Source organism: Phasianus colchicus, chromosome 9 (genome assembly GCF_987193195.1).
Source record: "Phasianus colchicus chromosome 9, bPhaCol1.hap1.1, whole genome shotgun sequence".
Classification (NCBI taxonomy): domain Eukaryota; kingdom Metazoa; phylum Chordata; class Aves; order Galliformes; family Phasianidae; genus Phasianus; species Phasianus colchicus.
In genome coordinates, this window is record NC_143444.1 from 16,021,256 (window position 1) to 16,047,863 (window position 26,608).

General features: G+C 40.0%; 2 protein-coding genes across 4 annotated transcripts in view; one reads left to right on the plus strand and one right to left on the minus strand.

Moving 5' to 3' along the window:
* Window positions 1–3,068, minus strand: part of TLCD4 (TLC domain containing 4) — a 42,054-nt gene extending 38,986 nt beyond the window's left edge. For both annotated transcript variants that reach the window (XM_090146322.1, XM_031614764.2), the window contains exon 1: window positions 2,831–3,068. The gene's annotated coding sequence lies outside the window, so the exon portion shown is untranslated. The remainder of the gene's footprint in view (window positions 1–2,830) is intronic.
* ALG14 (ALG14 UDP-N-acetylglucosaminyltransferase subunit) lies at window positions 3,054–26,211 on the plus strand. Of its 2 annotated transcripts, none has more exons than XM_031614846.2 (4): window positions 3,054–3,314; window positions 4,811–4,962; window positions 9,092–9,214; window positions 23,568–24,109. In XM_031614846.2, exons 1-4 carry the CDS (start codon window positions 3,167–3,169, stop codon window positions 23,796–23,798), a joined length of 654 nt encoding a protein of 217 aa, XP_031470706.2. In that variant the 5' UTR covers window positions 3,054–3,166; the 3' UTR covers window positions 23,799–24,109. The 2 variants fall into 2 exon arrangements, with proteins under 2 accessions (XP_031470706.2, XP_090002449.1); XM_090146323.1 differs by lacking the exon at window positions 3,054–3,314 and adding an exon at window positions 3,436–4,028 and having other exon boundaries at window positions 23,568–26,211.
* The last annotated feature ends 397 nt before the right edge of the window (window positions 26,212–26,608 follow it).

Consider the following 26,608-nt stretch of genomic DNA (forward strand, 5'->3'; position numbering starts at 1 on the left):
CTTCTTATCCTACCTGTAAGTTACTTTGGAGTAAAAATCGCAGACTGAACAACCTGAAAAAACCTCATCAAATGGACAAGGAATTTAGAAAATATTTATCTAGGAAGGCACCAAAAGCAAAATATTATCTGAACAACACAAGTACTTGTTTTCGTATTTTTTTTAATTAATTTTATATTCATTATACTTTTTATGCCTACTTCTAGAACTTATCATTAGAAGGAGAAATGAAGCAATCAAAGTGCCAGTTAAGAAAGCATGAACACAAGGTGTACTTTAGTTGGAGGAAAAGAGTTTCTTGGAGACATGCACCAGATGATCAGTAAGAATATTCCACAGAGAATATTCACACACAAAAAGGACAGCAGCATGTTTTTCTTTATACAATAGTAAATAGGGGGAAAAAATGCAATACCATTATTTTAAAATCTATTTTTTCCTATCTGTGAGTTTCAAAGTTTTCTTTTGGATAACAGCAATCAGTTACACAGAAGGAAAGTGGATAATTTCTCCTTCAGTGACAAAGTTCAAAGGCACTTTCCGCATATGCATCAGAAGTACCGGAAAGAGCCTTTGCAATTACTGCACTGACATCACTTTCTAACTAATTATTTCAGGGTGACGATACTGCTTCTCTCACACAAATAGGTTCTGCATTCAGTGGCAGCATTTTTCATTTTACAGACTTGAAAACTGTTGTCTGTCACTAACTGTGGTCTTCCTTGTAAAAGTCCCATACCTCACCTACTTCACATCATTTAGTCAACGTGACCACAACGTGCTAATCTTCAGGAGAGCTGCTGCTTTCTGTTATTAACTTTCACATGCATATCCGATGCTGAGACAAAGCATCCTCAAGGCATCTGGACAGGTGGGAAGTGATGACTGCGTGTGCAACACAGCCAAATGGAGAGCAACCTGCCCCTCCATCTATTGAGCTACTTAACTCCTATAGGACTGAGCCTGCTATTTCCCTGCACCAGGATACTGACTGTAAGCAGGGAGCTGCTGCAATATGAAAGAACGCAAACGCGCTGGGAAAAAAAAAAAAAAAGTCCTACTGAAAAACAAAAGACATAATTAGCAGTGTTACACTGCAGATGATATCTTTACAGGCTCACTCTACTCAGCTTTCAAAAAGAATAAAAGTAATAAAACATCTGAAAGCTTTAGGTTTACAGGTTGCAGATTGCCTGCTTGGTCTTTAAACAGTTATTTTAACTAGCCTCACCGAACTCTTACTCTTCCCTCAAGCTTTGCAATTGGTTGTGCATGCTACTTGAAAGCTATATCTGATATTCAAGCAGAATTCCCAATGACTAAGTCTTTCAGCACTTGTCCTAGGAGCTTATGGTTACCTTTCTAGACTCCCTGAAACTCAGCATCTTTGCTTTGTATCCAAGCAATCATCAGATCCTCAGTTTCCTAGTCCAAGGAACAGGTATGTATCACTCTTACCTTTTCCTCTTGTTTCTAAACAACTTGCTCAACCAACCAAATAAATAAATCAATCTTCCAATTTTACCAGACCTAGAACATTTTTTAATGAATTCCACCAAAACATCCACACAGAGGTATTCAGCATAGAAAGAAGTATACATATACAGGGGAAATAATACAAAAAGATGAAAAAAAGTTCAAGTTTTCCATATTACTCTCTGCTGCTAAGAGTTCAAGATTGTTTTTCTGAATACAAAGCCCAACAAAGGCAGCTCCTTAGAACTTAGGGAAAAAAAAAAAATAGAGTAAAGGGAAGCTGTAAGAAAAGCTCTGGAAAAAGAAATTATTAAATAAAAACAGTTGCTATCTATATGCTTTTCACTGAACAAGCATAAGAGAAAGATACCAAAACAGACAAAAACAGGATTAAAATTGCCTGTACAACTTGCTAACTCGTTTTAACATAGTAGTTGTTTTCCAAAAGAGGCCCCCATTGCTTTCTTCCTTTCTTCTGTAATTTAAGGTCATGTATCTCCATTGTTCCTAATCATTAGTTTTATGAAGCTAATTAAGTGGAAAGCAAAAAATAATTTTTGAGATTTATACATCCTCAACAGAACTATTAATTAAAGCCTTGCTGTTTCCAAACGTCAGCGATGATTAAGTAGCAATTGCTTTTGTGAGGCTGTCTACAAGCAAGTTACTCATTTGAGCGAAAGACCGTGCTACGGCAATACTTTTAATAGTCTGCTTCAGTCAACTGCCTAATTACACGTTGCGCTGATGTAAGAAAGGACAACACACAACATGAAGAACTGCCGGCCGTGAATCAGGAGGATTCACTCGGCTTCTAAGCCGGCGGATGGTAGCTGGGAAGCGCACACCTTATTTGTAAATGACGCAGCAGTTACTCGAGCCCACGGCTGGCACACGCTTTTGTGACAAGTGACAGAGAACCGTCCAGCTTCCAAGGCTAAAACTGCAGCGTCGGACCTCCCGTGTCGGTGCACGCGAGGTGGGCGCACGCAGCAGCTACCGGCACGTGGCTGACACGCCACCCACAAAGCCGCGGTGTCGGAGCGCTCCAAGAAGTTCTGGAGCGCGCTGATCCTACCTGCGAGGCTGAAGGACAGCTCTGACGGAGGTCCCTCCTCCCTAATCACCAAGCAACCCTCGCTCTGTCAGAAACAGCACCCCTCGCCCGAGCTCAGCGCCGCGCTCAGCCGCCCGCACAAAGCTGGACGCTGCAGCGATGGGAAGAACGCGGACCTGGTGCCGCAGGCTTCGTACAGAAATACGGGGCTGAAGCATTAGAGCAAATCAAAGCGAGAACTGAGCGGCAGCAACGCGTCACTATTCCTACTCCACGCATCGCTACGCGCATACATACCTGGGCAGAGCTCGCTCCTGCGTGCCGGCCTGCGCTCCGTGCGGCGCCAGAGGACGGGCAGCGGTGCGTGGCTCCCGATGCACGCAGGCGAGAGCGCGGCGCACGCCGAGGACGGGCGCGGGGCTGCGCGCATCGCTGTCCGCTCCCGCTGTCCGGCAGCGCCGGGTCAGCCCCCGCCGCCCGCACAGCGCCGCCCCCGCCGGCACCCGGCTCCGCTCCGCCTCGGCGCCCCGCCGCCCCCCGGCTCTCGTGCGGCCGCGGGGAGGTTTGGGCCGCGCCGGCCGCCGTCTGCCGGGAGGCGCTTCCTCGCGGGGCGGCGGGCGCTCGGGACGCGCCATGCAGCCTTCGTTCACGCCGCCGGGCGGCACCGCGGCCTTCCTCCTCCTGCTGCTGCCCTTGCTGCTCGTCCCCTGGGCGCTCCTGGCGAGGAGACGCCGCGGCCGGCGGCCGGCCCCCCTCAGGCTGCTGGTGGTAGCCGGTTCCGGTGAGTGAGGCGCTGCTCGCGGAGCTCGCGGCGGGCGCGGGAACTACGGCTCCCGGCACGCAGCGCGGCGCGAGGCCCAACGCGGAGCTGGCGTTATGCCGCGGTGCACGCCGGGAGCTGTAGTCGCGGTGCGCCGCTGTGAGGAGAGGCCGACGGACCCCATCCCGGCCCGGCTTTCGCCTCTTGAGCTCTACGGGTACTCCTCGATTACCTCCCCCGGGAAGCTGGACAGTTGCCTCCAACAGGTTAGACTTCCCTGAAAACTGGCAGCGGACGTGGCCAGAGCAGCCCCGTCTCATCACCTCAGCACTGCGTGCGTTTCACTGGCGGTGAGGAACGAACCCTGCCGTCGTGCTGCTGCCAGAATACTGACCAACATTATGTCATCTTCAATCGTTCAAGGCTTTTTTGAACTCAGAGTCTCCTGCTCTTGGAAGTACTTGGAAGGTTGCGCTGAAATTGAAGGCTTCAGTAAGCCGTTGGTCAAGTGAAAAGCCCTCCTGTGTTTGTAAAACACTGCATAGATCACGCAGGAAGGTGCCAAATTCCTGTGCCAGCCCAGCAGCGTGGCTCCGTGCTGGTCAGATGTTTGCCAGCTAAGAACACCTGTCTCTGACAGCAAAGGTCTCTTAGGAGGCTGATGAAACACAATCTGAGATAGCAGGAATATGTTCAGTTCATTATTTTGGTCTGCAGCTTCCAGCAGAATCAAAGGTAACAGACCCAATAAATGGCCATGCACATATTTCAGGGCTTGATGTTCTGATCCAGCCAAACTGATCCCTGGGTGACCCCCTCCCCACTTCACTGTTATGGTTGGTTATTCACATGGCTTCAGTTCTGGAAACCAAACTAACAATAAGATCAGCCCTACACCATAGCAAGAGTATGGTCTCCCCTTCTCTTTGGTTTACTGCCAGCTCAGCTCCCTGAACAAAGTGACCTTGCAGTTAGAAGGTTGTCAACACCCATTCAAGGGCAGTAGGTGAAGCCTGTGGCTGGGGCCAGACTGTTTGTGTCCCAGCTTTTACCCTGGCTTAGCTTCAGAAATCATTGCCAGCATGTTTTCAACATTACGAGCTGGGATAGCACAGTCCCTGAATTCTGCCTGTGCTCAGTGAGAGTGTCTGCTCTACAGCACAGCCACGAGTGGGCTCTCATGCATTTTTATTTGGACAGTCGCACTAGGGTGTGGTTTTTGAATATGGACTGCAGTGCAACTGCAAATTAATTTTGCATCATGTACAGAACATTAAACGTCTCATTTCTGTGTGATCTCATTTAGCTGAAACACTTCTATCAGTTTAGCTGCACTGGGAGCTGAATTGCCTTCGTGTTACTCAATCATCCTTTAATTGAATCTTCTCATGTTAGAAGAGTGTTACCAATGTTATTAGTACTAATAAGCTTTAAAAGCAAAAGTGACTAATTCAGCTAAAAAATTGAAAATTACAAAATATTTCTTTTACTAACAGCAGCATATTTCGTTTTTGCAGGAGGGCACACAACAGAAATCCTGAGGTTGCTTAGTTGTTTGTCAGAGTCATACTCTCCTAGATGTTATATTCTTGCAGACTCTGATAAGATGAGTGAAGCTAAAATACGTTCTTTCGAACAAGAAAGGGCTGAAAGGTTCTCCAATTCCCAGGTAAATTGTTAAGTATATTCTTGTAAAATAATTTGATCTTAATGTGACATTCTAATTCAAGACAATTTGGAAGCAGTTCTTTAAAAGGTTATTTTTAAGATCAGCACGTGCTTTTGATTTTCTAGTGATTGATAATCACTGCTACTAAAGTTCAGCTGAAGTGCCATTCTGTATATACTATTTCTTATGTTGCTAAAAGTGAGCCAAATAAACACAGTTGATTAATGCTGAGCTAGATAGACCCTGAAAATGCAAAATACCTGAAAATAACAAATGCCATTTACTTCCACCTTTCTTAGTTTTGAAATGATCTTTACCCCTTGCCAATGTTATAATTAATAAAAAAACAATGGGGAAGTGTAATTGTAATGAAAGTAACTATAGAAAGAAGGGAATCTACTGCTTAAGAAAAGCACACTAAGAATAAGTTTCTTTTGGTTTTGTAAATGAGTTAGACGTGTTGCTTGTAGCTATAAAAGTATGGAGACAGAAATATGGTGGTTTGCTGTTTTTTGTGTTTTTCAGTTTGGCCTTTTCCCTTGGTGAAATTATTTTTGAGACAAGTGTTTTCTAAAATGTTTTATCTAAAAAAAACTTACTTGGAATTCCTCTTGTGTGTTTCTGACCTGTGATTTGGTATGGTTTTAAAACTGAGCATTAGTTAGAGAGGCGTTTAAAAAGAAGGTAATACATCTTACTGCCAGTAGCTTTCTGACTGATCACCTGAGTGAATGCTGAACTCCCAATTCACTTACCTGAAAAATGTCCAAACCTAGGTCATTATATTTCTTAAAAATATTTTGAGTTTTAAAAGGTTATGCATTTTTTCCACTTGTATACTTAGTTTTCCTAAGCAACTTCACGTTCTGACTCCCTCCAATTGCTAACACATCATGTAGTTATATTTTCCTTGAGCACTGAAAGCCAGAGGAACATAGTTGGCCGCATCTGAGTTTGCTGTCTGCACAGCAGATGCTCCCTTTATTTTGGCCATTCTTTTTCCACTGAGGAAAAACATTCAGAACAAAAATAGAAGATGAATTTGGAAAGCAAACGTCACATGCCTATCACATGTATTTGCTAACTTTCAGAGTATGCTCTCAGCCAAGACATGTTTTGGCACTGAGTGCTGGAATACGTATGCATCATATGCATTTAAAAATAATGTGTTAGTGGCTTCTTGTAGTTTTGAGTCTACAAAGGGGAAGACTCTGACAGCTTCAATCTACAGTTATTCTCTTCCTCTTCTTGTCCAGGAAGTATATTTTCCAGAACTAAGAACTGAACAGAAGACAGGTTATAATGATGATTGAAGAGAAAGTCAGTGTATTCATTTAGCAAATTACTGTGTGAAAGACCCACAAATATAACCAATTTTTCTTTTTGATGTATGGCTCATCCCAATTCTAAAAGCCACAGAATTCAAGGAGAGCGAAAGGAAGCCAGAAGCAACATCTTCCTTACAAGAAACAAAATGCTGCACCTCTACCCACTAAATCTTTTGGAAAAGAAAATAAAAAAAGCCTCTTTATGACATCTCTGGTTCCACTATCACTTACCTTTTTCTTCTCTTTAGCCCATAATCACAGCTGTTGTACTTGGTTGCCCCCACAGCTGATACTCAGGTTACCTCCTGCACTCAGCACAGAGAACATACTTGAGCTCTCAATGACCTAGTCTAGCAGCAGAAAGACAACTTAGGTATATTGACTGAAGAATGCACATTCTTCACAGGATCTTATACTCCCATTCATCATGTCTGAGAAGAGGAGCCTGATTCACTAACCTTCATGCAATTTGATCACTTATGCTACTCGGTGTTCCCATGTTTCATGAAAGTTATCATGATAGGAAATCTTGTTCCTTAGCATGAAAAAGGACTGCATAAAGCCAGGTTATTTGGAAGGTCTGTGGAATGTTCAGTTGAGGATACTGTAATAATTTATAGCAGGGGTGATTTTTCATCAACCTTTCTCTGCATGCTTGCAAAAGAGTACTATTAATTAGGTAAAGACTACTTTACTAGTTTTAAAATTACAGTACTCCATCAACCATTGTTGAATTGCCAGTCTGGAATGTTTGTCCTCAAACAACAGCAAGGTCTCTGACTCCATTACAGAAGTGCTGAAAAATAAATGCAATAGTATGAGACCACAGAAGATAGGAGCACAGCTTGTCTATGTCTGATACTGCATACACACTGCAGTTTTCCAGCAAAAGATTCAGGAGAGGTCTTTGTTCAGAATACTAACAGTGTTCCATTAGATGAGAGACTGGGGTTGCAGAAACACCTGGCAGTAGCTTTTAAACAAAATTCTGTTTTTTTTTTTCCCCAGCTTAATATTCAGTAATTGACTGATACATGGGCTGAAGTTCCAACATGTAATATAGACCACAGAATGAAAAGTTTCAGAAGTATATTTTGAATAATACAGATGAAATCAGCTTGATGTTTACTTGAATGCTACATGTAAATTGCTACTTTGATACTATTTGGGGTCCCTTCCAAATTTTGCTGAAATCGGTTTCTTATCATGAAGAAAATTACATACAGGTCTTTGGCAAACATTATTTAACACCATTCTTACTGTGAAAGGGAGCATCTGAATAGTTCCACTCTGCCTAAAACTACCTTATCATACATATTTATTGCAGGATGTAATACCACACAAAAGTCTAAACTCCACTTAAGAGCATTTCTTTTTATCATCTGATCTGTTCCAAACCTTTAAAAAAGAGAGAATCCTGTTGAATGGAGAGCAGGGGGCATGTTTGTTTTTCTGTATTTTGTCATCAAACTAATGCAGTCAGTTTCAACACCTGCAAATAGAGCAAAACAACCAGTCTGTAACATCTGTTAATGCCTTCCATTATTACAATTAAAAAACTTTATTGCAGTGAAACAAGATTTCAGTCAAGAAAGTTAATTTAATATTCTGCCTTTGTAAGGTTTTGTGTTTAGTTCTTTCCACTGTGTGTAATAAAGTCACAGCTACTGCTATTCAAGACTGATATGTAGTTTGTATTTCATGTGTAGCTATTGGTAACACTCTTGGTCAGAAATCACCAGGACTAAGCTCTGCTACTTAGAAATGTTGCATTTGCATTAAATGGGAAGTTTTACATGGAGAGTGCTTATAATAATGTTTAGAGTCTCTCACTCTCAGTATGAGTTCTGCCAGAGCAGTGGTGATCTGGTGTCCCATGTGAAGGGAGTTAGTGACCACGTCCAGACCTAAACAATACTAGTATCACTGGGGAGTGTACTGGGATTGTACTTTATGTATTTATTGTTCATCTAAACAATGAAAAATTTAATTGGCATCAGGACTGACCTCTGCTGCAGCAATAATTTTTAAGTGGGATTTCTCTATGTCACTTGAGAAGAGCACAGGAAGCCTGACTAGCCTGGCTACAGTTAGCTTGTGCACGGTGTTCTCAGAAAAACAGAAAACATCTGTATTTTGTTAATTTGATACCCGTTACACACAGTGAAAGATCTTTACCTTTTTCTAGAAAAAGAACAAAGGAAAAACACTTCTTAAACTTATTTTTTCTATAATGATGTTATTCTTGTTTCTTCAAGCAAATATTTTGCATTTTGTGTATGCATCTTCATATTCTTCTGAATACTGACTGAGTACTCATTTAAAGGACAGAGATATCTGCTGTTAGATTCTTAACAGCATGCACCAGACATTAATTGAGAAACGTTGTTATATTTTCTACAATGTAAATCCACGTAGAATCAAAGCAAGTAATAGAAAAGAGCCACCTAATTTGGACCTTGGCTTCTGAAACCTGGGAACGTGTCTCGGTGGCCACTAGGAGGGGCACTGAGTTAACGTACAGCACACAAATTGCTCCAGCCGAATTGTTTTTAAAGTTAGGAATGTTTTAAAGTTACATTAGAAACGATTCAAAAAATTGATATATAGTTCTAGTATTTCGTTTAACCTCATCACCAGGAGTGCTAAGCACAATACTGAATAAGGCATCTACCCAAACATTTCCATACTAGACTTAAAAATTAAAAAAATGTTGGCACAGACAGGTCTAATAACTCTATAGAAGGAACAAAAACATTCTTAGAAAAATAACAATTCAGCTTTATCGTGCTCTCTTCCAGTTCACCCTTGATCGCATTCCCAGAAGCCGTGAGGTTAGACAATCTTGGATCTCCTCCGTGGTAACAACTGCGTACTCCATACTTTATTCCCTTCCTTTGACGTACAGACTGAAACCAGATTTGGTAGGTAAATTTTAATTTACTAAGAACTTAATAATCTAATCACAGAAGCGTTTGGAATACCAAGACATTGCAGATTGTATCTCATATATTTGCTTAGATGTACATTTTATAGGACATACATTTTTTTTATTTTAAAAGCTAAAAGAATAGTTGCAATATACCAAGAAACAGAATGGGTTGCAGTGTTTGTGAATTAGATTAGCAAATACCAGTCTCCCTTCTCAGAGTTTTCAGGTAACACCAGAGAACTTGTCACCCCCTTGTTAATGCTGGCAAAGCTAGCACAAACAAGGTTGCAGGTTCTTGATCATATCTCTTCAGGATTGCAACAGCACAAACTCTGCCTGAAAACCTGGTTATACTGTCAGCTGGTTTCACTCCTGAAATGGTATGACCAGTCTGGAACAGACAGGTTCATAGCAGTAGGAATATGTACAGATTCAGTTCTTCTGTTTGCTTAGACTTTTCAACTACATGCATATTTACTTAGTCTTTGGCTGACTGACAATTAATTATCTCATCTGATGACAAAAACATCATTGCCGCAGTGGCAACCAGATTCCTCTCACTTTCGGTAATCTTTTCAAGCTGCTCACAAAACTGCAATCCCGTGCTAATTACAGAATATATTTTTAAATATTCCACACACTTAATCGGGTCAGAATTCAGGTCTGTCAGATTATAGAAATAAAGTAAATGACATATCTGATCAATAAAGTTTTGTATTAATGCAGCTCTGAAAAGGTCACACGTTGGACTCCCAGGTTTAAGTCCTACAATTCTTTAAGTAAAAATTCAGTGAAAGCTGACCTTCCGCTGAGTTTGTCATATTAAGGAGTCAGATATCCAAACTCATGGTTAAAAAGAGATTTTAACAGAATTTCAAATGAATGTTTTAATGTGTTTTTCAAATATAATATTTCAGTGAAACCTGTATGAACTTGTGCAGTTAGAAGTTATTTTGCATAATTTGGTAGCAATATGTATACACACACAAAGGATGTTTGTACACAGAATGTTTTAGCTCCAACTGTGAACTGTATGGCAATTTATAAGGAGGCTCAAATGCATTTGAGCTATTTTGAAAATTTAAAGATGCTGCTGTGAATAATTTGATCTCATCAGTTTCAGTAATATCAGTCAGCTCATTCAGATCAAAAACTCCTTGCTTCCTCGATTTTAGAGCAGTTTAACGTGCAAAACAACAGAAGTAGCTTCTTTCCAGTCCTTGTTTTCCAAGGCTGTTTTGGAAACTGGAGAAAAAGTTGGGAGGGAGGAGGGGATGGGTTATTTTTCCTTTTACAGTGATTTTCATTTTCAGGGGGAAAGAGTTGGGGGATGTTTACATGAAGCAGACAGTTTATAATTAAAAGGCGTAAAATGTTTAGGAATTGCTTTGCTATGCCACTGGTTTCATTTAATATATATGTTTCTAAAACTAAATATTGCAAAAGAAACTGACTGGAAAATCCCACTCTGTAGCTTTATTGTATTATCAAAAGTGTCCACAGGATACATTGTAGGAGAAGAGCAGGAAGTTACAAATGTAATTCTGTGGTTCTTTTGTTTATGGGAGGAATTTAAAGTGAAAGCCAAACGCTTCCATAAAACACTTGTCCTCATAGAATTAAGAATACATTTTATCATGGCCTGTAAGACCTAAGGCCTTTGCAGTCTTTAAGGAAACCACTCGTTCAAAATTCTGTCCTAAGATTCTGTATCCAGGATTAAAAGTGAGCTGAAGGGGAGGATTCTTTTTGCCAGGTACCATCATTGCCCATGACAGCAGCTGATACTGCCACTATCAGAAACATCTTTAGCTTTATGCCAAATCTTATTCCACTTCAGAGTAGCTTGTATACTATGTGTATACTCTACTACAAGATGCTTGTGTATGTATCTCATAGTTTAGGAATTCTTTAAAACATACTAAGTCAGAAAACTATAAAGATTTTTAAACACTTACCAAAGTAAAGTGATACAGGAATTGAAATGCTTCACCATTGCCAGTGAAAAGATTCTGTATGATATGTAAAACAACTCTTAATATTTAATCGCCTTTAGAGGAAAATGCTCTCCCCCCACTGATGGCAGAATGTAAATGATTAGTAAAGACCTAGAAAGGGTGGAGTTTACAGGATCCATCTAAAACTTTTGGCCTGGAAATCAATGCTGAGTTTAGAAACAAGCACATGATTACATCATGCTGAGAGCTTCATCATTTTAAACAGCAGAACTTACAGGTACTGTATATTTTCAGTCAAGAAGACCATTTTTTCTTGAACTGCAGGAGGAAATGATGCATTTGAATTGCTTCTAATTCATTTGTATGTATATGTGGCCCCCAAATCCTTACACTTGTTTTTAGGCTTGTCAGGAACGTTTGCAAGTTTGAAGAATACAGGCTCAATCCTTTGAATGAAGCCTTCTCCAGACACCCAATATCTAGAGAAAAGAATAAGTGTTGCAGTTTCAGCATAAGGAATGCAGGATGAGAGAAGTACTGCAAAAGGAGCTGAAACCTTTTAAGTGCACGAAGGCGAGATTTGGAACAGATACGTTAATTATGCCAACCCAAGCTTATCTATCAAGCCAAAAGAGCTGTAAGGGGGAAACAGTGACCCTGGCCGCACAGGAGTTAGTTCATATGAGCACTACATCCCCTTTGTATCTCTCAAAATCTTGGCAAAGCTTCTTAGTTAACTTTGCATGAGAAAGCAGTTTCATCTAACTCTTCTTCAAGACAGTGAGTTCAGAAAGAACTGAACAACTTCCAGGAGACCTTTACTGTCTTGCAGGACTTGACCCACACTTAAAATGGGCCTCCAGAGAGTTTAAGAAATGTAAAAGTTAGTTTAGTTGTGCAGTTTGAGATCATCTTCAAGAGGCCCATTTCTGAGTTATGAGCATCTGCACTCTGCAAAGTTAAATCCCTTTAGAGATATTAAACCAAGTAACAAAATTAAGATATCAGAAGTGATGATTGTCTTATGTTCTTAAAGCCAAATACAGCACTCCAGAAATACAGGTGTCAAAATGTTTTGCAGGCACATCTATGCCGGACAGTTTTTACAACATGTCAACCTTACATAGGCTTCCTGTGCAGAGGCCTGAAATTCCAGGAAAGCAAGGCTTGTGCCAGCACACTTTGTCTACACCTTCTTTCCCCCACAAAAAACTCGTAACACCGTCATCCGCAGCCAGATTTAATGTGCAGTCATAGCCTCAAAGACTGCAAACTCCTACCACGAAAACAGGCAGCTGGTCAGAGAAGACTGATTTTTATTGCCTTCACTGAGAGAAAGGCTGAGACGAAACTTAAAACCAAAGTAAAGGGCTAGAAGATCTGCTATCTAGGGAAAGACGCAAATCCTTCTCAAGCAGTTGCAGGAAAGTAGACAAGCCACACTGAGATTTCCCCAAAGACAGAGAAAATTATTGGATCTTGTGTAGATTATTTGATGTCCAAGAGAGGATAATGCTACAGCCCTACTATGATATGCTTACAGTCAGTAGTTCAGAAGGTCCTAGTCTTCAGTTTTCTTGTTGCTCACAGAACCATTGTCATTGTTGTGTCTGAGATTTGCCAGCCCTGAAAGCAGGTCTTCAGGTGATCTAACCCTTTGGGTGGCTAACAGTCATTCCAGTTATTCTGGCATACCTGAAGTTTAAGCTGAAAACAAAGGCTACAAGTGCACCACATGATAGAATGCTGTCCAGAGATTGCATCCAGCCCTCATTTTCAGACGCAGGTCTACTTATTGGGGCAGAGCTTGGCTCCTTCAGTGTATGGAAATTGTGTAGAAATGCTATGTGAAGCTCCATGGGTCCATTCTTTACTGCACTGCATATCCTACATTTGCTGCTTTAGCATTCTGCAGGGCCTGAGATAAGCAGATATTTTCAGCCCACTGCTATTTGGAAAAGCTGGGGTTAATCCAGGCAAAGAAGGCGGTCCTTCCACTTTAGAGCCTCCTTCCCGTGGGAAGTCTCTAGTAAGAAGTTTACATTTGCACAGCAAGTACAGCAAGCTGTGCTCTCTCCCTCCCACCAGCTGTCAGCTGAATGGGACTCTCCCTTTTAAACTTTTATAGAAGCCTGAAATCTGCACAGCTGATTATGCTTCCAGCAGCCTACCAATTCTTGTATGACTCATGTGAGGCCTGCACATCCCATTACACACGCCTGGTCCCCAGACTGGTTAAATTCACAGCAACGAGTTTCTCAAGTTGTTACAGAAGTGTTCACAGTACGCTGTGTGAAAGGAGATCATTATTTCATTTAGCTAAAATTTTCCGTTCTTTGTGCTCTGCCCAGAATGTCTTAAGTTCATAGCTCTTCAACAAATTACTATGGCGAATAATAAGTTATTGTCCCGTGTATCACGGTTCTTATTGGAACTTGGTGGAAAACTACAAAATCTGGGTGGTGGCATTTTTTTCTCTATTCACTTCATAACAAGCAAACTCTGTATAGTGCAGTATTAAGACTATCTGGTACATTCTTTTGTATACTGAATCCTTCTCCCCTGCTTATAATTCTTTTAGACCAGACTGATTTTACACTGTCTGATCTACTATTGTTCTTCTAAGATCAAAACAATCAAAGCAGGCAAGAGCAAGAATATCAGATTAACACTGTCAGTGATATAAGCTGTATATTCTAAAAAGAAAACAAAGTTGAGCAATCCAAATCTGTTTAACTTCTTGGTGTTAATGAATATGAAGTTAATTTCCCCCTCCACCTTGTACCATGTATGCTGTGTATAGCTACCCTGCAGCCACAATATAGAATTACCCTCTGCTGAACACCCAGAGACATCTAAAGCCGTTCAAGTTACCAACTTTAAGCCAGCTTGTAGCTCTGTCTCCTGTGACTGCCAGTTGGACATGCTTATACACGCTGTATTTCAGAGAGGTGATAGCAATAGCAGTAAAAATCGAGATTTCAGGCAGGTATTTCATGTGGATTCTTGCTATAGCAAGTGCAGTTAATATTGCAGTAGCCTCAAAGATACTAATGTGCACAGAAAATAGTTTTAGCTAACCTAAAACACATACTTCAAGTTCATATTAAATGAATGCTTGGCTAATGAAAGACACTGATATTTACAATTAAAGGCTCATGCTAGGTCAGTTAGCAATATGTATGGTTGAATCTAATCTTTGAACTGTTTCCAAGTAGAAGCAATCTACTATAATAAGCAGTATTTTTTTATATGAGGAGATGAGCTATGCCCTTACTTTTAAATAGATTCTAAAAGGTTAGAAATATCTCTCACGGCTCTCTGACCAAGCGCTTTGTCAGGCTGACACTCAGGCGATGCTTAGAGCACTAATGGCTTTCTGAAAGACACTTAGTACTCACTGTAGCTGAAGGTGTGGCTTGGTAACTGCTATTTCATTTACTTGGCAAAAGCTCTTTGCTGAGTTACATTATGAGCAACTTCTACGCAAAGTCAAAATTTTACTTCCCATTAATTTAGCAGTAGTGGCAGTAAACCACAGACCCACTCCATGGTAATGTAGGTAGAGAGTTCATTCTCTGGTCTGCATCTGCTGTTGTGATCTTGTTCTTTTTTAAGCAACTTTCTATCCTTCTCTCTTTTTCTTTTGAGAGTCACTTCTGCCACTGTTTCTTCATGCTCCTGACAGAGATAATGATGTTGTCTGGTCTCATTGACAGGCTTGGTGTTGAATTAAAGCTGTAATAACCAATATAAACATTCTAACAGGTTTGGGTATTAGTACAACTTTCTTACCTGTCCTTCATTATTATTTTCAACTGATTGGTTCTGTTATTCTTATTTTATACATGACAACTATGCTGAGTAATACACTGAGCTCACATGTCCTGTTCTGCTTCCACGTATCTACAGAAGCATCATATATGGATGGAAATTACTTCTCCAGAAACCTTTTTTTCCCAGTTATGGACCTGCCACCTTTGGTCTGAAATACAGGATGGTTAAACTTAAGGTTAGCTACATTTAAAAAAAAAAAGTCAAACTTGCACATCTCTACATGCATCTAAATCTTGATTCTAACATTTTCTTCCCCAGGCTGTTGTGCCTAACTCCAGAGGCTTTTCTTGACCCCAGTTATCTTTCTTTCCAACAGTTAAGCCCTTAGGCACACCCAGAAACAGACTTGAGTTGCTTACATCTTGACTGTGTCAAGTAGCCACATTCCTGAGCTTTGCTAAGATCCAGAAACTGGGAGCTTCTTTCACTGCTTTATGCACTGAGACCAACATGAAACGCATCATCTGGGCTCCCTGCTTCTGAATACAGTGGGTGAGAACTTGGAGTGCCTAGAAGGCAGAAGTGATGATACCTCCTGCTGTCATAATTAAATCCTGTTGTGGATTTGGTCCATAGTGTTTCATGAAACTACTGCTTTTCTCCCCTAGAGAAAATCCCAGCTAGGATTTCTGTCTCATTTTCTCCAACCTTTTTTTAGTCTTTGATGAAGGCTACTTCCATCAAAGCAGAGAAAAGGTACTGCACATTCGGAAACCAACTGCATATTCTAATTTAAGTCATTACTCTTCCACATCTCTCTCCCATTCTGGTATTCACTGGTTTGATTTATCCTAGTTAGGTAATCTGCTTGCAGAACAATACAAGTCTCTGCTTGTTCTGAAGAGTACCTCACCTACTGTGGATATTATATGATAATAACAGTGGAACTCAGCAATAAAATGCCCAGAAGTGGACAATAAATATTTTCCCAGCAGTTCTACAGGCTGTAACCACTGATTAGCTTGAACACAAGCTCTTGCTATAGAGAACTGTAACTATATTTTGTACTCATGATCATTCACGTGATTGAGAGAATAGAAGATAAAAGTGTATCCAGGTATAATTCATTCTACTTTAATTGCCTGTTTTACACCAGACTACACACGTAGATTTTTTGTTCTAGTCTGTGTTCTGTAGGTACAGTTAAACAGAAAATAGTGTGAAATTTTAGCTGTTTTTTTTACAGTTTGCAGGGGAAGGTGAACAGGGTAGTATTTTCATTCTTCAAAAGGAATAAACTAGTAGGTTTTTCGTTGACCATTATATTATTCTAATGGAAAGTGACTTTCTTCCCCCCACTCCCTGCAAATAACAGTAATAGCAAGGAATTATTGGAAAAGGATCCTGCTTTAAAAAAAAAAAAAAAAAAAAAACTTGAAAAAGATTTAAAATACTAAGGTAGTATTCCTTGAAGTCCAAATCTTGAATTTTCAGACACGTTAAACAGCTAAAATAGGAGAAGACTGAACAAGGATGCCCCTTCTCCCATACTTACATTAAGCTTAGTAGAAATTCTTTTCTCCCATAAATTCTAACATTTTTCATTTTTTTCCAGTTTCTGATTACTAAATAGACATACATTTTCCAGAACATCTGATTGCTGTCATAACTGCAATACCTCCACATACACCAACAATTTATTTTTTGAAACCTTTTAGAGTTACTTGCTATGAAAAAGTCACAGTTTTTTTCTGTGTTAGCCATCCATACAAATGCATGCACATAAAAGCAATTCTTACCATACCAGGAGAACTTCAGTGAGAGGGATATACAGGAATTTTGATGCATCCTCTCTGAGAAGTAAATGATTGGTTAACTGGTGTTAAGATATAAAAAACCAATGCAAGAGAAAGCAAGAGAAAGCGTCATATACTAAATCTCATGCTGAATCCACAGCAGAGCCATGAGCACAACCCAAGTTTCTTGGCTCACCAGGCTTGCAGCTCAATCTTAAGCTTATAACATAAATATATTTACAATTGAAAGCTGAAATATTTGTTCACCAATACTTTTTATTAACTTTTTCATTAGAAGAGTCTCAAATATTGAGAGAGCTGCAGCACAGCTTCTGCACTCAGTTGTGTTTCTCACTGGCTCCAGGTGAGTTGAATCAAGTCCCTGAGGATCTTCAGGCAGGACAAGGTAACACAGCTGAGACCAAGAAGCTGCATTACACCTACCTACCTAGACCAAGAAGCTGCTTGGTACTTCTGTGGGTGAAGTAGGAAATTGTTCAGCTGAGTACTTTATTTTACAGTACATATATGTGGATTTTTCAATACAGTAAGATGATACTAAAAACAAGCAAGTGGTGGTAAGCTTGTGATATTCTATAATTTGCATGGCAGAGTACAAATGAATTCATTGTAGATTCTACTTCTGCCACAGAAAACGTTTCCTCCCCCCCCCCAAGCAAAACACCCACAAAGACATTTATTACGCTCTGAATTCATAACAGGGAATAAACTCCTTAAATATCCAACACTGGCACATCCATAAAAATAAGTTTGTTATTATGGTTTTTCTTGTAGTTTTCCCTTCAGAGTCCAAGGACCTTTGCATAGCTTTCACTAAGTCTGACTGTTTAGTTTCCCTGTCATTGTAACCGTTCTTTCTGCTCCATTTCCTTTGTTTCTGAGAGATCCTTCAAGTTATTCTATGGTCAGATTTGCAGTTTCCTGCAGGAGATTTCTTTGTATCAAGACAGTGCATTCTGCCCCTGTTAGAGGTCTGTATTTGTGTCTCATTGAATTGTGTTTATTGTTATTTCTACTGAGTTTGTGAAAGGCTTGCTTTTTTGTCTGTCCTTGTCTCAAGAATTTTCTAAAGCTGATTTTCCCAAGGTTTTATACATTATAACTTGCTAAGACGCTTCATAATTTATTTTTGTTATGCAAGTCAGACTATTGACAGCACAACATTTGGGTGTCTGTCATCGACTAAGAACATGAAGTTAAAATGAAAATGCACAGATGACTTGACATGCCTTTTAGCAGCTTTCCCTAGTCGATACATCTTCTTGCTGATGTTTGAAATCCCATTCCAAAGCCAGAATTTGCATTCCACAGTGAAGTGGGAAACTTGTAGAAACCAGGGTCCGAATCAGGAGTCTGCTGGCAACACCCTTGGCCAAAGAGCTTAATCACTTCTGTAGATGGTCCAGGCTGTTCTTCAGAGCTGAGCAAGATTGATTTATGTTCCTTCCTCTCAAGAGAGAAATTTAATTATTTGTTTGTATTTAAATAAAGTCTTACTTGCAAATAGGAAAGCTTATTTCACAAATCTGTTCTATGAGTACATTGCAGTATGGTCATGTTTTAAAACTCCTTTGTCTTCTGTGCCGACTGCTTTTCAATTGTCATTCAAACTAGTTTTCCACTTCCTCTCTTTCTCCCCTGTTGTCCTTTTCTTTTCTTTTCTTTTTTAAATCCCTTTCCTTTTCCCTTTCCTTCCTTAAAATATAAGGAACGGCTGTTTAGATTTCCTTGACCTTTCTGACAAACCTCAGAGATACCTTCTGGCCTTTCACAGCCTGAACCGTTACTTTCTGTTCCCAAATGTTAATAAGCTGTTTAAATGAAATATGTACAACAAAAGATGAGTTTTAGCAGTCTAGCAAAAATATGAAGAAAACAGAATTTATAAGTAACCATTTTTAGTCCACGTTTCTTTCTAAGGAGCATAAAATACCTAATTTTTCTTATTTGTAATTTTTTTTTTTTTAATGTTAAAAAAAAGTAGGTCTCTTTTATTGCACAGATAAACAAAGATAATACAATAACCCAGTTTGGGTGATTTCTGTATCATTCTGCTCTCCTTTGCCTCTTTGAGTAGCTCTCTGTCTTCACCAACCACATCCTTTTCTCAGGCTTCTCAGTGCTGTTAGGAAAGGGCATTACCAGGGCAGCAGGGAGGTCTAATTGATCATTTTAATTTGGGAGTACAAGCAGTACTCCAATGCTTGTCCATTAAGGATATACAGCAAATATATGTTTACATCTTTACAGGAAAAACTGCAAGTTTTCTGCTTTTCTTGGTTTTGTTTTTAACCAGTGGCCTGACATTTAGTCCCAGTGAAGCTGTGTTTCAGTGTTTTAGCTGGTAAATGTCACTCTGCTACAGTGCTGCATTCACCAGCTCTAAAGAAGTTTTTATCTGCACTGGTGCCGTGTGCCAGAGTTCCCCACGTGCCAGCCTGCCAGCTTAGCTTCTTTTCTTTCAGCAGCTGTAGAAAATATCTGAAATACAAAGGCAAGAACGATTCCATTTTCACGTGAAAGTGAGGAATATGAAGTCAGTTGTATCAAGTCACTAAGTATAAATGTTATATTCTGACCCTTTACTTTCAAGCCTCCATTAATAAACAGATTGATTTGTTTATCATTCAGAAGACTGCTTATGTTGAACTGTGTGAGGATTGTGGTATGTAGATGTTAGCTTAAGGACCTTGCTGTGACGCCAGGCAGCCTGTTTAAGAGTTACCTGGAAACTTCTTTACATTAAAGGTGAATGCAAAATGTGTAAAGAGACCTGCCTTGCTGACGTCTGCAGTGATTCCATGCAGCTTGTTGGCTACAAGGTGAGGTAGGCCAGTGACCAAGGAAGTCCTTGGGCTCTTGCAGCTCAAGGTCACAAAAGCCACACAAAAACTGCCTGACCCTTTTCTCTTCTTTTTCTGCGCCTCTTTGAGGGAGCCTGAACCAAGTAAATGAGATGTTTTCAGAGACATACAATGCAAATATTCTACATGCAGCCTTGTAACTAAAGTAAATAGATATTGGGAAACGCTTGCCCTGAATAGTCAGATTGACCTTAGAGAGGCCCTTCTCCTTTCTTGCCCAATAGGCGCCTGCTTCTGCTCCAGAGGACACTAATAATTCCTACCAGATTCCCCAGCAGATTCTGCTGGATAGGAAAAACAGAAGCCCTGTTTTTTTCAAGATGGAAGACATCAGTCATTCTCCAAAATTTACTTTTGAACAGTGTTTCAAAATGCACTATCAGGACAGCTCATCTTCTGTTATGAGCTTTGGGAAGGCTGTAGATGATCCAGTTCCTTTCACCTTTGCAACTTTGTACACTGGAATGAGCTGAACAGCAGCATTTCTAGCTTACAGATCTGCAGTGGTTCTTCTTCCTTAGAACATACATGCTATTTTCTCAGAAGTTCCCCTTGTATCTACTGATGAGCATCTGATGCTGAATTCCAAGCAGTGGGAACGCTGTTGGCTCTTCCTGGTGACTGTGAGAAGGCGTAAGCAGAACTGGCCAGACAAGATTTTTGGAAGGGAATTGCCACTCCTATGTGTTTGCAACTCTGATTGTTCCAGTATGACACGTCTCTAGACATGCACTTAGGGTTGTCTGAAGGTTAATTTTTAATGATGAGAAAGGTTGATTCATAGTTCTGACTTTAAGATCACGACCCTTAAGTCAGATAGGGATCTATTTGTCCACAGAGTTCAGCAGGTTTATACCAGCCTCCTTCAGGGGAGGATTCCTAAAACAGAGAATTTTAGAATGTGAGCATCATAGCTGGGGTACCTTATGGACATTTTGCATGCAGAGATCCTGTCACAGTTTGCTTGCAGGGGAAGGAGCAGAGGACTTAAGAGCTATGGTCAGATAACGTTTTATTACAGATTATTTTAGAAACTCCATAATTTTCCTGATCCTTTTCCCTGTGAAAATAGTTTTTTGCGAATCAAAGGGCATCTGAGAAGCAGGTTATAACTTCTTAACAGCTAGTAGGAGATGTAAATTGTCATATCAAAAAACATATGCAGTAAAGAGGTTTCATTGTGATTTTCGTTTTGATCTTTTTTTTTCTGGCTCTTACCTCAGCAAAAACACCATCTCAGTGTGGTCTACAGATCTACATAGATCTTAGCAGACAGACTTATTTAAATATTATGTCATTACACCATTTTTTGTGAGTATGCTTAGTTTGAATTCATTCCAATATTTAGTTTTGTGTTTTCACCCAAAGACAAGAATACCAAACGTCAAAAAGCCTAGAGAAGAGTGAAATGTATGGCACAGGATGTTGATAAAGACCATTATTATAATAATTTGGCTTTTATAAAACCTGTTTTACAGCTCTCAGCTTCTGAGACAAGGAGAATGTTAGGATTTCTACCAGACCTGAATCCTCATGTTACTTTTCGTGTCAGACAATGGAAAGTAAGGAGCAATGGGAAACTGCTGTTGCTTTAGCCAGCCAGGTTGAGCCAGTGCAAGCCCAGGAGATAGTCTTCCTAAAAGCAGGGCTGCAGAGGGAGAAGAGCATGGAAAGCAAAAAGATGAGGGAAGAAAGAATGGGTGGAGGCATCTCCATGGGCTGAGCAGAGTGCAGAGTTGCTGAAATGGCAGACAGTGAGGGAAGGGCAAGGGAGGGGATGGGAGCGTAATGCAGCAGGGAAAGGTGTGGGGCAGCAGCAAGAACAAGCCAGCGCTGGTACTGCACGTAGCTCTACTCAAGGAAAGGATAAGGGATTTTCTGTTTAGCAGTGGTATGCATTTTTATCTGTCTATTTAAAGTAGAATTTTGAACATAGTCAGACAGAATATTCAACTTACAAGAAAAAGCAGTAAATACTTTTTTTTTTTTTTAAACTGTTTCAGTGCTTCTTAAATATTTGCCTGAAACAGCATGGTTCTGCAACAAAAACCCTGATGTTTTTTCTTGCTCTGTGAACTCCCAAAAACACTCCAGGTTGATTCATGTGCCTATGTCTACAGTAACAAATGTTATTACCAAAGAATGCAATTATTAATAAATGCTATTACCCAAACATGCTTAAATTTAGATATCAGTAGCTGTATACCAGTGACAGGATCAACATCAGAGCAAATTAATCAAACTTGGCAAAAAACAGGGCAAAATGCATGGTTTAGTTCACAGGTATGGAACAGTTGCTTTGAAATGCTAAAAGGCAGAGTGTGGTTGGTTCATGTCCTTATTTGCCATGCCAAATATATAAGACCCAGATTTTCATTCTCTAGATTGTAGAGTATGCTTTTAAGCTCCAGCACGGATTTACTTGAAAGCAAGTTCAGCAGAGGAGGTTTGAAACCAGTTTATTATTCTCATTTCAAAAATGTTTTATGCAAATTGGATGTGTACAGCTTATTCATTCTTAGCTAAATAATTGTTGACATAAAAGTTACACTGTTGGAATTTTCTTATGCAAGTATTTGTGATTTTCTTATACAAGTATTTCAAGATTAAAACAGTAGACAGGGACTGCCAGGCAACTCAGTGAGTCTTGGGTGAATAAATAGTTCAGTTAAGAGCAACAATAAAATCAGAATAACTTCACATACAATATTCAGTTTTGTTGATTCTGATAAGAAAACATTACATCATGGTCATCACATCCCTAGGCTAAATTTCTGGGGCCATCTCACAGGCAAAGGACAGTATTTGCAGTCAGGTCTGGAACTCAGTAGTATCAGAAGTGCCTGCATTTCACTGAGGCAAGGTCCTGTCAGCCAGCCTGTCACTGGGATCTTGCCACAAAGCAGGAAAGGAAGTGCTCTGAAATATTCGCTACAGCCCTGATACAGAAATTTTGATGTTTTTCTTTTCCCTCCCTACTAATATAATATTTTTCACAAGCTGGTGAACTTGGAACAAAAATGTGAGTTCATAGGATATAGGGCCGTGATTTGTAAAAGAGCTTTTTATTTCCACATAACCCCCAGCTGTGCAGAAAAGTGTTGATTACATGGTAGCTGTTAAATTTAGTAAGAAATTCCTTGCCTGAAATCAATTTTGATTCTCAAGTAGTGCACATAATGCATACCCTGGTTTAAAGCTTTTTGTTTTAAGCAAGATTTTTGTCAGTTTACCAATGTCTAAGTTTGAAAGACCACTTTCTTTTGTTGTTAATATTTATAAGTGAATTTGATATCCTCTGCTACAAATATGCAACATATACCTAGAAGTAAGTATACATAAGAAAGGCATATAAGTGAATACTAACATATGCTAAAAGAAAGAAATAAATAATCTGGTTGTGTCTATTTGATGAAGATCCTAATTTATTAGCACATTTTTTTCTGAATTCTTTTAAGTGTTTTGCTGACTTAAGCCAAAGTTCAAGAAGTTCATAACTGAATGCCAGGTTTAATAATCTTAATTAAATTTCTTTGGCCTTATTATGCCTTAATCTGGAACAAATCTCGTGAGTGATACAGCACAAAACTGTAAGTGTATATCCAAGTCCAAGAGTTCTTTCTGCTTCCTTCCTAGAAACAGACTGTACCATTTCAGAACTCTTCTCCTCTTCCTTGACATGTAATGTAAGATCTTTTTTGGCAGCTACTTAGAAATAATGCCTTTGGGTTGCACCTCCCTTCTCCCCCCCCTTTTTTTTTAATGTATTCAATTGCCTCTTCTGTTTATTTTAAATATCTTTGGAATTTTTTTAAATTTTTTTTTACAGGGGATGGGGGTGTAAACATAGTATTACAAGAATGCGTTTTAATTCTTGACCATATGAAAAAAATAATGTTTCACTTTGTAAAATGTTTCATCTCTTTTAGATATTGTGCAATGGACCAGGAACATGTGTTCCTGTCTGTATATCTGCTCTTCTTCTTGGGCTTCTAGGAATGAAAAGAGCCATCATTGTGTACATAGAAAGCATCTGCCGCGTGGAAACTTTATCCCTGTCTGGAAAAATTCTTTACTATTTTTCGGATTACTTCATTGTTCAATGGCCTGCTCTGAAGGAAAAATATCCTAAGTCAGTTTATCTTGGTCGAATAGTATAACAGAGGACAGGCTTTACCTAAAATAAACTCTTAAAGCTCCTCACTGAAGAAATTCATTAGTGTAATATAATTTATTTTCAAGGATTCCTGTTAAAAATTAGGCCAGTACTGGAAAAACAGGCGGTAATAAAGATATCTCTACATTACAGTACACTTTTGTGTAGTTGTATTTATTGCCATCATGAAGGTCTGTGCACCAATACCCATAATGGCAGTAAGTCTATGCTGTTTCTGCTTTCATCTAGTTTTCCTGCTATGTGAATAGCAATTTTTGTCTACAAATAAATATGGGAATTTGTATGAATTGTAACATTTCCTGTAAGGAAACTTTGTGTAGTTTTCTAAATTGTAAGAAACAAAGTCTTGTTCTAGCACAACAGACTTGATTTCCTGTATGCTAGCAGCGAAGTCCCTTGTGAATCCTTAGAGTATAAAGGAAACAGTTATATTAAGTTGGCTTCTTGACAGTTTGTGCTCTACAGTCTTCCAAGCCCCCCCCTTTCCCCCCCCCAAAGCATTCAACCAGTATCATTTTTCCTCTGGGCCTGTCAAAACTGTCCTTTATAATCTGTAGCACACCTTCTGAAAATTTTTTGCCCAGCCCTTAAATAAAAAGGTGACAAGTGTCATGCTACAGGCACAGCATTTATGGATGTAAGAAGCAGTTTCTTCAAAGCCTGCACAACAAAGTCCCTATCAGGTTTATATCACAGAGAACAAACTGTCACTGGGAGAATTGAACCTGTTTGGGTTCTAATATATAGAGGAAAAAAAGTGTTACTGTCTGTTGTAGGAGGAGGAACAGAGATTCTCTTCCCTTTACCTCACACAGTGAATTTGTCTTTCAGAATATTCTGTTTTCATGTTTTAAGCACCTTACTTTCATCAGTATGAAATGCTCCTAAGATTTTGTTATGGCAAATGGTACTATACATAGGAACTATTTTTAAAACATGTTTTGTTGGAGCTAAGCGTGTGAAAGCCTACTTTAATATTTCACATTAGTCTGACAAAATGTAGCTCTACACACCGTTCTACCTCTGAAGCAATATAAACACGTCTGTCATCTGTGCACACACAGAGCTATGTGTCTGGCTACAGAAACATACACAAAGCAAAAATCTGAGGGAAAAGCAAGGCTGCCTCACAGGGCCATTGTAGCAAGGCCCTCACCACCAGCACAGATGGAAGGAACCCCATCTCAGTCGGATGTCAGAAAAGTTGCAGCCATTATTTGGGCAGGGAATGGCATTTAGCTGAAGGGAAAATGTAGGTCTGATGTCAGGAAACAGGAGTTATAGGAATATTTTGCTTTTTGGAAGACATTATGCTGAAAATTGCTATTGCGAGGCCCTGCGGGGAAGCCAGCCCTTACAACCTGTCCAACAAGCTCCTTAGCAGTGGGAGAGGCACAACGAGAGTCCATTGATGTGGGCACATGAGAGCTCAGAACAGACACTTTATGTGGGTTTTACCCCAGATTGTGTCTCGCATTAAGGAGCAGTTAATAGCTTAAGAACACGTGGGAAGGAATCTATGTGCAGTACATACTCAGGTCCTTGAAAATGACCTGACTAAAGTGACTTTGACCTGCTTAATGTCTTTTTTTCTCTCCCAAACTGAGAGTCTTATCAGGACTTTCTGCCTAGTTGCAGATAGTTCAGTAAATTTGAGATATGCTGGACTTTATTATGACTAATGGTACTTTATTTTTGATTAGTGCTCTCTGGGCTGAACCTTGCTTTTAGTTTTGCAAGGAAACTGGAGTAGAGGGGAAGGAGGATAGAGGCAGCCCCTTACTCTATCCCTGGTTAGGGCAGTGGTACAGCATCACGCCCCAAGGCTTAGAGAAGCATGAGAAGAGAAAGGCAATGAATGCTCCCATTCATGCTCTACATCCGCCCCAAGCCGCCTGCTGGCCTGGCAGCAAGGCAGGCTCCCGGGCCAAGCACACAAACACAGGCCCAGCTCAGGCAGCTCCACATTCACAGGCTGCTTCTGTTAGAGTAGGGCAGAACAGATCCCATCCTTCACTCTGCTCTGGATTTAGCCCTGGGTGGGAGCATCTCTGGCTGCTCTACTGCCCCTGCTTGGTGCAGGATTTGGGGGTTTGGTGTGCTTTCAAACCATGGGTTCATAAACTTCATGAGTTCGGCATTGAACACCAGAGAGTTTCAAAGATTTTCTTTCACCTGTCACCTGTACAGCAACTACTTCGAGGATCACTTGCCTGCTTGGACTTGTTACCTCCCTTGTAAAAGCTCAGAAAGTAGCAGTTGATTTCTTCACAAGAGTGTCTTCTGAAAAACTGAACTGCTCCATGTCTTGTGATGTGGAGCTGTCTCATCTTCAGCCTTGGGGAGACATTGTTCCCTTAACTTCACTGACAGCCTTTAGGAGAGCAAAGCCAAAAGGATCTCTGCCTGTGTTCACCCAAAATCATGTTATTTACTCAGTTTGGTGAATCTGGAAATTCTAGTCAAAATAGAGAATTTAAACTAGTTTTTAACCTGAATAATCAGCTCATGTATGAGACTATGAGAGAGTGGGATAGTACTTACTTCCTTGTATTTGTCACTATTTTCCTTACAGAATCAGTTGCCAACTTGAGTTAAGGAAACTTCCGCAGGTTATATTCAGTCGGAGTAAGAACTTGTGTTAGGAATGGTGCAGCACTTTGTAAAGTTAAGGCAGCTAGAACTACTTAGGACAGCTCAGAACTGAATGCATCAAAGCCTAACTTTGATGAAAGCCTGCAACAAGAGACTGCATTTCTAACTATTGGGGACAGAACGTAGAAAAGAGTTCCT

Coding starts and splice junctions, on each gene's coding strand:
- ALG14 (XM_031614846.2), top strand. CDS start 3,167: ATGCAGCCTTCGTTCACGCCGCCGGGCGGCACCGCGGCCTTCCTCCTC. Junction 3,315..4,810: donor GCTGGTGGTAGCCGGTTCCG/GTGAGTGAGGCG, acceptor TCGTTTTTGCAG/GAGGGCACACAACAGAAATC. Junction 9,215..23,567: donor ACAGACTGAAACCAGATTTG/GTAGGTAAATTT, acceptor CATCTCTTTTAG/ATATTGTGCAATGGACCAGG.